A 10,893-nucleotide genomic window follows, 5' to 3' on the forward strand; every position below is an offset into this window, starting at 1 on the left:
CAACAGGTTGTATTTAGAGAGGTTGAGAGTGAATCATATTTTCTTCTTTATTACCACCTCAGTCATATGTTGGACACCCACAGTCAGAAAAGGGGGATTCATGAGGTTCCCCAAAAAGAATAAGAGCATTTTCAACATCATATACTCCCTGTTTGAATCATATGGTTCACGAGGGCTTGTTTAAGCCAGGGTGTGTCTGCAGTCCTCGGGAGATTCCAGTCCTGGAATTAAAAAAAGAGCTGATGATTTGCAGCTGATGGTTGCAATTCAATACATTGTACAAGGAAACAAGGAGCGCGGTTCAGCCCTGTCAGCTGGGTGGGCCATCGCGAGGAGCTCAGGTGACAGGGATTATACGGTGGGATTGTGTGCAGCAGGAAAAAGAAACTCGCAGACTGTAGCTCAGGCTCAGACAGTGAAGTGTGCACCAGCATCGACTGTGCGACCAGTCCCCATCAGAGCTCCAGAGCCTGGAGCCGCACTCGCCATGTCATCCTACCCAGAGTTCATTCGGTACCACGACCTGCTCCTGCCCCCCGAGGCGCACAGCATGGAGAGCCTGGAGTACGCGCAGCGCTTCTCCGTGGAGGACACTGATGTGTTTGCTGTGACTTACCCCAAATCAGGTAGAGTGCATTTCACACGTTAACCGCTTGTCTCTTTTTAGCAGCACCACTTTTCTCCAGGGAATGTGTTGGGATGTATTTTCCAACTTTTGCGCACAAGTTTGTTTTTACTCACGTGGCATGTTTCTTTTCACCAGTATTCACCCTAATGGCACATTTGCGCCTCTTGGTGGATAGTATGTAATATCCCTGATCATGTTGTCACGTGTATAGAACAAAAAAACATGCAGATAGTAAATCAGTGCTCAATGAGTCATAAGCGAAACCTTGTTAAAATACAATTTATTTCCCACCAAAGTAAGGTAGACAACGGGCTACAAGCCTATGTCCATCCAGACGAGCCAAACTGGACACATAACACTGGTCTCTATGTACAGCTGTGAGACCAGTCTGCAGGGACCGTCTACAAAGGGCCAAAAAGAGATATTATAACAATATTCAAAACACTCTTGTACTGTGTCTCACCAAAATCACATTACACATCAATGGTCTCCTGCTGGTTATACTACAACACAAAGTTTGAAAAATGTGTTCGTTTTTAATGGTCTTGATGTTTTTATAAGAAAGTGTAGTGGCACCAACAACATGTGAAACACAAGGAGACCTTTGGTGGTTATGCAAAACCACATCGATTTTTAAGATTTTTTTGCTTAACTTTGCTTAATTTTAACCGGAAGGTCTCTGACATTGAAGCCATGTAAGAAGGTGCCCTACTTTCACGAATAGACGTACAGTACTGACTCAAACACACAGGCCATCTTATCCATCTCAACTAGTTCTTCTGAGAAGGATTGAAGTTTGGTTTAGGAGCCTTTCCCAGTGGTCAGTAGTTGAAAAGTGGGTTTAACTCAGTTTATTGTTGCATTTTGCAGTTTCGGATCCCTACATTTTCCAGACCTAAACCCTCCTATATCTGGTAGGAGTTAGCCAAACTCACCTATAGCCTCTTTAGTTAGGGCTGTTGCACAACTCACAATACAAGGGGTATCTTTGCCGGGCTCAGAGGTCACAGGTTCAGCAGAAACAGAGGGGTTGTGTGCAAAATGCCCTCCATCCCACTGTGATCAAAATAATGCAAAAGCACATTCATTCAAACTAAGTATTGTAGTATAACCATCCTCCTCCACTCTGACCTGCTCTCACTGTAACTAATAAACACTCATCACTAGTTATCAGGACCAGATCGGTACATGAAGTAACTCGGTGTTTGTTTGATTCGCTCCAGAGTTCATGAGACTGCATTTAAACAACTCGGTACAACACCAGACGTGACGTGAACAGTCAGGACTCAGTGTTAAAGTGAGGGCAGCGACACGCAGACATGACCCAACACCATCGATTATTAAAAATCCTCCCAATACAAAATCCACTAGGAACGTGAACTAGTTCATTTTGAGGGAACTGGCACAACACTGGTCTGTGTGCAGCTGTCGGCTGAGAGTCACAATAGACTGTATAGAGAGACGAGTGCGCAGGGACCGCCCAACAAGCGCAACTGCTGACAGCGCCTCCTTCAGAGGGATCGATCAGGGAAGTGTGTCTACTCTGTTGGACTTTGCTTGAACCCTCGCACCACAATGTCCTCTGAAGAGATGTACTTGGACTATCGTGGATACATACTTCCCACGGAGACTCATAGCGCAGAGAGCTTGGAGTTCGCGCAGGAATTCAAGTTTAAAGACGATGACGTCGTGGCTGTCACGTACCCGAAGTCAGGTCTGTGTGTCTGAAATTTACTAAAGACATTTTCTGCCAATAGACCCGGATCTGTTTTTTCTGACTGATAGTCTGAGATATTTAAAAGCCTTATCCAACATGAACCACAGGAGCCCGGGTCCTGGCGAACTGTCGCTGATGCGTTGGTTCGAGGTGTTTCTGTTTTGTAGCTTTACACGAGACTGTGATTTCAATGCAAGCAGAGTAATAAGCTGTGAGATTTAACACTGGGGGGTTGAAGTGAAATCAAAATACTGAATAAAGATCGGTTTATTTTACGTCGTGCATGTGGGAATCCAAATTGATCATCTATGGGAAAATTGAGACGGACTTGTGCTATTAACCACCATCATCAAAACATCAAGTGAGAGAATATCTCTGAGAAGAATGGAAGCTGGTGTTCTGGAGGCCCATCACCTTTATGTCAGTGTCACACATCTGTATGTTTGGTTCACCGTCAGCTGTGGTGGTCTTTGGAGTCAAGCAGCACATAATCATAGCATTGTTTATTGGCCTTACTTCTAAATAGGACAAATTCTTTATCAAATAAAAAATGAGCTCATGGACACTTGTCTGGGCAGTCTCTGTTTGGAGTAGTCCAGTATTTGTGAAAGATTTTGACCAGTCAGTATTTATAATGTTTGAATATTGATTCCAACCCTTGTAGTGATGCAACATGTATGTTGGAAGTAACATACATGCACCATCTGCCAACATATGGACAAAGATCATAAAATCTCAAGATATTAACATTTTCTTTATGACACAAACTTTACTTTACTGACCAAGTGAGCCTGAATCCATATTGCCAAACAGACACACTACAGAATTTTGAATTAAAGGCTCATGTTTCTCTGTGCTGACTTAGCCTCACTGTGGAATGCTTATGTAAGCAAAGTGGGTCAGTCGGACGTTTTACAGCTCTTGCATAACTTTTACAGCTGGAATTCTGCTGTTAGTGAACAGTTTATGGTTCTTTTATTGTCAGTAGGTGTTTTGACTAAGTACAAGGAATCTTTGCGCTTATTGGGATAGATCACAAATAACTTGAAAGACTTTATTCTATGTCGTTCAACTGTGTTTAGTGAGTATATCCAAAAGGCTTTTTCATTCTCAGCCATTTATAGCCAATACTGACAGGTGAAAGGAGAAATCAAAGCTTCCTTAGCCATGTAGTATTCACTCTTCTGTATTGTTCTGTAGGTACAGTCTGGATGCAGGAGATCCTGCCACTGGTGCTTAATGGGGGAGACCTGAAGCCAATCCAAACCATTCCGAACTGGGACAGGGTGCCTTGGCTGGAGGAGAAAAGATTGTCCATTGTTGTGGATCAATTGACATCTCCGCGAGCACTAGTCACTCATTTTCCTTATCACCTCATGCCTGCATCCTTTCACACCTCCAAAGCCAAGGTAAACCTATGGAAGCTTAGTGAGATATTCCCCTATGTACTTCTCGTTATCTAATCCTTTATTAAACATCTATAGTAAACATTTATCCTCCTCTGTTATTTGCATTTTGTGACTTGTTTCTCTGCCATAGGTGATCTATGTTGTCAGGAACCCAAAGGATGTCCTGGTGTCTTCCTACTACTTCCACCAGATGGCAGGATTCCTCGAGGATCCAGGAACTTTTGATGAGTTCATAGAGAAATTCCTGGATGGCAGAGGTCAGAGGTCACATCCTAAAAAGTTTACTTAGAGAAGTGTATGAATATCAGAAGTATTGAATTTAGCATGTCAGGGTTTTACCAAGTGAGCAAAATGGTAAAAAATGTGAAAGACAAAGTCACTATTGTCATTTCTGGCAGAGCAGTGGTTGTTTACATTTAATGTGTACTGTATTACAACCTGCAGTGATGTTTGGAAAATGGACGGACCATGTGAAGAGCTGGAGACACACAGAGCTGGGAGACAGAATCATGTACATCTCATATGAAGAAATGGTTCAGGTAAAACTCTCACAAGCGAATTATGAGTTTTTGTAAATGGTGATATATTACTTCCTTAGGCCAGAGTTTATGGTTAACTCACAATATAAGTTAATAGAGTGTCTGCTACAGTTTGAAAGGTACCTTGAATCATAACCCAGACCTGGCACGTGCACACATAGACATCAAAGGGGGCTTGAGCCCCTGCCCTTTTTCTTTCTCAATAGAAAGTGACCTTTTTCTGAGATGCTCTTTTAAAAAAAAAAGTAATATTATACTCCTGTTTGTAAACAGCTTCCCTGTCAAACAAATATATTGATTGAATTAACAATCAAAATATCAGGTCAGGAGATTAGACTTTGATGAGTTCCGATACCCTCTCTACCCTCCCTCCCTCCACGTCTCCTGCACAGTGGTGAGCACTAGAGCTGTGGACATGTCTTCATTCTTAGATACATCTCGACGTGGACGAGTCTTTATCGATCAGACAGAAACAGAACATAATCGATTTATGTTGTCTTTAGCTTTGTCCCTTCGCTGAATAATTATAACACCACTGCTCCAGGACAGACGCTCATAAAAGGTCCAGTCGTCCTGTGTCAGGGTCTCTGTCGGAGTCCGTTTCCTCCTCACTCCTCTGACCTGCGCTCACTTTACACTCTAACACAGGGGTCTTCAACGTTTTTCAGGCCAAGGACCCCCAAACTGATGGTGAGATGGAGCAGGGACCCCCTACTATATATATCGTTTAAAATTGTGTTTTATATTAAACTGGGCCTAGTGCAATGTATAAACATAGCTACCCTGTTATTGTGCATTCAATACTAAGCTATTCAAATAATACACAGGTTCATATATTCATGTTTTTATTTTAAACATGTGCAAGGTACAGGGTGGCCGTGCCACTGCCATTTATAAACATACATCTTGCATACAACACTGAGCTATTAAAATAATTCACAGATTCATGTTTTTATTTTAAACATACATGTAGAAGGGACAGTGAATCCTCAAGCCATCTGTGGATGGCACACATACTCCCACATTAGTGAGATGTCTGACCCTGATGAGTAGCACACAACTTATCTAACCTTGGACAGATGGAGGTTGTCAGGCAGAGGGTCATATCAGCCTCAGGCTGCAGTCTTGACCTGTATTTGTTTAAGGCTCATCATAGCTTTTGCTGCCAATTGTGGAAAGTCTTTCTGGCAAGAGATCCAGAACTGGGTGAGTGGTTTAGTTTCATATATGTTTCTGAACGTACTGTCAGTGGATAGTTCGATGAGCTGATCCTCCTCTGTCACTGTCAGGCGTTTGCCGTCTGCTGCGTTGTCTCTGAATGGAAACTGTATCCATGTCTTGGGGGTTAGGGTTAGGGTTAGAGAGCACAGCAGAATCTCCCAGCTCATCCACTGATGGAAACATGGAAAATATTCCCTCCCCGACGTGCTCCCTCCATCTTCTGATTTTTTTGAGAAAGCCTTCCATTCTGTCATACAGCTGAATGGCATGTGTATTGCGACCTTCCATAGAACTGTTAAGTTTGTTCAGCTCAGCAAAAATGTCAGCAAGATATGCAAGTTTGGTGACCCAGACATTGTCACTGAAAACTGCAGCCAGCTCTGTGCGCTTTTGGAGAAGTAAAAACTCCTGAATAGACGTGCCTAATTCCAACACACGTGACAACACTGTTCCACGTGAAAGCCATCGAACCTCAGAATGGTACAGTAGCGCAGTGTGTTCTTCTCCCTCAGCAGCACAGAGATTAGAGAAGACATTCAGCGCTCATGTCTTTGGCAACAAGTGACTCCCTGTGTAGCAAATCACTTGGGGAGCCACATCCCTTACAAGTGTGATTAGTCCACTTTTCAAACCAGCCATGGCTCTTGCACCGTCGGTGCACAGCGCAATACATTTTGCCCATGGAATATAATTTTCTCTGAAAAAATCAAAATCAATCACTTTGAAGATTTCAGAACTAGTTGTGCGTTCAGGAAGCCGCTTGCAAAACAAAAATTCCTCCTGCATTTCCTTTTGATCGACAAAGCGCACAAACGCCAGAAGCTGGGCGTCCTTTGACACATCTGTTGATTCATCCAATTGTAATGCAAATGCATCTGCCAACCTCAGCTTCTCTATCAGTTGCACCCTCACATCAGAGGCCATCTCGTCAATACGGCGAGCAATGGGTGTGTCCGACACTGGAACAGTTTATTAATGTCAATATCATTCCCATACATTGTTTTACAAATGTCAGTTGCTGAAGGCAATATTAAATCCTCTCCAAGTGTGTATGGCTGTTTCTTCTGGGCAATCCGAAGAGCAACTTGATAAGAGCATTTCAAAGCTAGCTCACCAACTTTGGCTGATTTTCTCATCAATGTCTGTTGACCTTGGAGGGATTTGAGACTAGTTTGGAACAGGTTTGTCTTTTAAGTGGTTGTGGGTTGTCTCCAAGTGACGCTGCAGCTTTGATGGCTTCATAGATTCGTTTGACAGCACAGTAGAGCAAATGACACACATTGGTAATTCAATGCCATCTGTCTCCTTGAAGGTAAATCCAAACTTCAGATAATTATCTGTATATTTTCGGGTCGTCTCTCGTTTGCGCTTACCCTTATCAGCTGCTACATCAGCAGCAGGTGCCGCCTCGCCACTTGCATTTTCCCCGGTGGTTTCTGAGGTGGAGGGTATCTCTCTTGTGCTTGTGGAGTTTTTTGGTCGAGTTACAAAAGGATCAATTTTTCGCTAATAACAATGTCCATACACTTGGCATAATAATATACTGGCCTCAGTACTGGCTGTTGTGGATAGGAGCTGCAGTGTTTTTAGACCAGGAATGTCTTGCAAAAATGATTGCAAAAGGATTCGTGGGTGAACTAAATGTTGTCGTTTTTTTATTTGTTATTTGTTCTATTTTTTTATTTTACAAAGGTATCTTCTTTTCAATAATATTGCAGCGTGCGGCCTTGTGCCTGGGATCTTAGTCAGCTGGGGACTGAATAGGCTCTCGGCCAATCACGGAGAACCTGACATAGCCAGCGTGTAACATGCGGCCTCGTGATTGGCACAGCAGCGATAGGGGCGGGTCCTCCTCTTTGTGTACAGGAGGCTTGGAGGGACAGGTCTAGGCTAGTCTCTGCTGTGAGTGAACCGGTGCCCAGCTTGAGAGAGCTCCTGTGTATCGCTGAATGTGTGCATTGCTGACTGAAAGATAACGTCTTCTGCCTCCACTTACGTTCGCTACAATATGTTGGATTCATGTCAATGTGTATTTAAAGACATTTAAATATGTGGGAAAAAAATTGGTTGAAAAATAAAAAAATAAAACATTTTAAAAATATAAAAAATTGTCTAATGAACCAAAAATTTCGCAACCCCCCTGCAGTACCTCTGCGGACCCCCTGTGGAAGACCTGTGCTCTAGAGTTTATGAGATATAATGTGACGTGCACAGTCAGGACATCAGGGCTGAGACGCAACGCAGTGTTTTTACTTCATTGTTGCAGAAGAAGCGACGTCCCGTTTATCCATGAACATAAATATGAATTCAGCAAGTTTTTGCTTCATGATCAGCTGCTCAGTGATCGGAGCAGAAGCTGCAGTTGGTTTGTTCCGAGCTGGAGTTTCTGTGTCCTCCTCCACTCTGACCTGCTCTCACTTTACCTATTAAACACTGATCACTAGTTATTAGGACCTGATCAGTACATGAAGTAACTTAGTGTTTGTTTGATTCGCTCCAGAGTTTAAATGGCTGTATTTAAACATCATGAAAAATTACTCGTCAACATTTTCTACTCAGTACAACACGAGACGTGACGCTCACAGTCAGGACTCAGTGTTAAAGTGAGCGGAGCGACACGCAGACATGATCCAACACCATCAATTAATAACTAAACACATGATCGTAAGTTTGTCACCTCCAGTAAATCATCCCAATAAAAAATGGAACAAATGAATGTGAACTAGTTAATTTTCATCTGCATGAACTGAACTTTGAACTAGTTCATTTTAAGTGTGAACTGGCACAACACTGATTATAATTTAACTTAACTTTTTTTTTTTTTCTCTAAATAATAATGATAAATGCCCTTTTTCTCACTTGAGCCCGTGCCACCCAAAATGTCTGTGCACGTCCCTGGCCCAGACCAAAGGACTCAAATTAGTTCAGACCAAAAGAGGTGTTCTTAAAAAGCAGAACCATTGTTCGGTTCATTTGTATTGTTAAAGTACTTTTTGGATGGTTCACAGTTTCTGACTATTTACAATAAGTTGGGGCAGACTCATCACACGTTGAACTACAAGCTGTGTAGCACGTGGGGAGAGGAGGAGACCAAATATTTCATTGTAATTTGGCTCGATAACAAGCAATCATAATGCCAGTATAGTGGCAACAAAATAAATCTGTTTATTATTTTTTCTCCATGCAAACAGAAAGTGCTAAACACAGAACTGACAACATGTCAATGTCAGATGCACGCTGTCCATAAACCAATCAGACAGCACAAAACTAACTGCATCAAATGTACACACTATTACATAAACAGGAACCGTAATTCAGACTTTTGTGTAAAAACACAATGTTCCACATTATCTTTGTTGTTTAAGTTAAGAACTGCAAGTAACAACTGGAAAACAAGGCAAACCCTGGGGGGCAAGGTGAAAGGTGAGGTCAGTTGAACAAGGCAAAGAACAAAAAACCAAAAAACAAACAAGGGAAGGAAAAATAAGGAAAACATGACAGAGTGCTCTCTTTGAATAGTGACAATTTCCCAAACCTCAAATATTTACAGTTTATTATAATATGAAAAAGCAAAAAGTTTCCATATGATAATTTGTAATGAGGCAATGTCTGGTATTTTACTGGATAAAGGGCCAAATCACTTATTGTAATTCATGTTCTTAGTAAAATGTCCAGTCTGAGTGACGTCACAGAGACCATCTCTTTGGTGATCTTTCATCATAGAAATCATCCAGAAAAGTCAGAGAATTTCTATCTTGAGATGAAAAATAACAACTGCTGCTTCAAAAAGCCACAATGAAAGTACATGTGTCCATGTGCTTTCCTTCTAGGACCTGCCTGCGTCTCTCAGGCGTTTATCTGGTTTCCTGGGCACTAACCTGAGTGAAGACACCATTCAGAAGGTCGCAGAGCATTGCACCTTCAAGACCATGAAGACCAACAACATGTCCAACTTCAGCCTGGTCCCAAAGCAATACATGGACTCTGACAAATCTCCATTCTTCAGGAAAGGTGAGGCTCCATGTGTCCATGATAAACAGCTAGAGGTGTGGCAGAATTTTGATTATATGAACAACTGTTAATTTTCTACTTTTTGCTTGTGCTCATGTGCTGATGGCAATTTTTTTTGCTGACTGACTGTAGAGTTGAGTAATTTCTGCAAATTGAAATGTTAAAAAATAAGCATTAACTTAAGTTCCAATGCAGTTTGCTCAGAATTACATTTAAACTGTCTGACTGGATTTAAATACTTACCTGGTTGAGGTCGACATCTTTATTGAGTTATAACCCTTCATGTAAGAGGATTTTCAGTCTCCATAAAACTGCTTGTCTTTACATTTGAATTTCTACTGAACAGTTTCTCACCGGAGATCTGTTGTGTTAATGTGTGTTTCTTGGTGTGTGTCATCTCATGTCAGGTATTGCTGGAGACTGGAAAGAACATTTCAGCTCAGAGCAGCTGGCCCGGTTCACATCAGTCATTTGCAAAGAGATGGAGGGTGAGAGCTTCTCTCTGCCGTGGAGTCTGGACTGAGCCACAGCCAGAGGAGAGACGCAGAGGGAGAAAGAGCCATGTACATATTTGTCAGAGTAGGAAACTGGTGCTAATTGGGCCAAATGTTTTCAAAGTTAGGCAGACAAGTAAAAAGCTCTTTACTAATGTTTCTACTCTGGTCATCATCCAGCTTCTCAAACAGGATTTAGAATGTGAATTTATGTTAAACCACCAACAAGGGAATGCTGCTTCAACAGTGATCATTTGGATTCTCCCATCTGTAAATAAGCTTGTTAATGAGCTATTTCGTTATGTTCCTCCTTCTTAATGTGGTTAAAACTAACAACTATTGTTGACTCCTTGCTAGTTTGCAAAATGTGACAATGTAATGTTATGCTTGTATAAGGCACCTGAAGCTCAGCCTGTAGAAACTTTGAATACACTTTCATTAAATTATCATGGCTGACATGCATTTCTTCATCGTCTCAATTTGTATTATTTGCACACTTGCTTTGGGTTAGGGTTAGGGTTAGAATGCACTCCATCTTTCAATATTTGTGCTGCCGCGTGTGTACTGTTCATTTATAAGTGTAAGAGGATTGCCAAGTTTCTATTCCTACATTCATTATATTTGCATATTCATAGATAGGTAGATATATGTACTGTATTGAATCCAAATTGGGAAATGATTGTGTTACAGATCAAACACTGTGATCAAAATAATGCAAAAGCACATTCATTCAAACTAAGTATTGTAGTATAACCTTCCTCCTCCACTCTGACCTGCTCTCACTGTAACTAATAAACACTCATCACTAGTTATCAGGACCTGATCAGTACAAGAAGTAACACAGTGTTTGTTTGATTCGCTCCAGAGTTTATGA

The 10,893-nt window shown here is 41.7% G+C and overlaps 1 protein-coding gene across 2 annotated transcripts; it reads left to right on the forward strand.

Moving 5' to 3' along the window:
• The first annotated feature begins 241 nt into the window (after positions 1–241).
• LOC118114381 (sulfotransferase 2B1) lies at positions 242–10,481 on the forward strand. 2 transcript variants are annotated; one of them, XM_035164828.2, is made up of 6 exons: positions 242–626; positions 3,546–3,754; positions 3,885–4,011; positions 4,199–4,293; positions 9,345–9,525; positions 9,933–10,481. In XM_035164828.2, the coding sequence occupies exons 1-6, from the start codon at positions 257–259 to the stop codon at positions 10,046–10,048; spliced, it is 1,098 nt and encodes a 365-aa protein (XP_035020719.2). In that variant the 5' UTR covers positions 242–256; the 3' UTR covers positions 10,049–10,481. The 2 variants fall into 2 exon arrangements, with proteins under 2 accessions (XP_035020719.2, XP_035020720.2); XM_035164829.2 differs by lacking the exon at positions 242–626 and adding an exon at positions 2,080–2,342.
• The last annotated feature ends 412 nt before the right edge of the window (positions 10,482–10,893 follow it).

Source organism: Hippoglossus stenolepis, chromosome 8 (assembly GCF_022539355.2).
Source record: "Hippoglossus stenolepis isolate QCI-W04-F060 chromosome 8, HSTE1.2, whole genome shotgun sequence".
NCBI lineage: Eukaryota > Metazoa > Chordata > Actinopteri > Pleuronectiformes > Pleuronectidae > Hippoglossus > Hippoglossus stenolepis.

What these genes read in the sequence shown, in the direction of transcription:
- LOC118114381 (XM_035164828.2), top strand. Translation starts at nt 257, where the DNA reads ATGGTTGCAATTCAATACATTGTACAAGGAAACAAGGAGCGCGGTTCA. An exon ending in TTCACACCTCCAAAGCCAAG is followed by an intron (nt 3,755 to 3,884) that starts GTAAACCTATGG and finishes TCTCTGCCATAG; the next exon opens with GTGATCTATGTTGTCAGGAA. An exon ending in ATCTCCATTCTTCAGGAAAG is followed by an intron (nt 9,526 to 9,932) that starts GTGAGGCTCCAT and finishes ATCTCATGTCAG; the next exon opens with GTATTGCTGGAGACTGGAAA.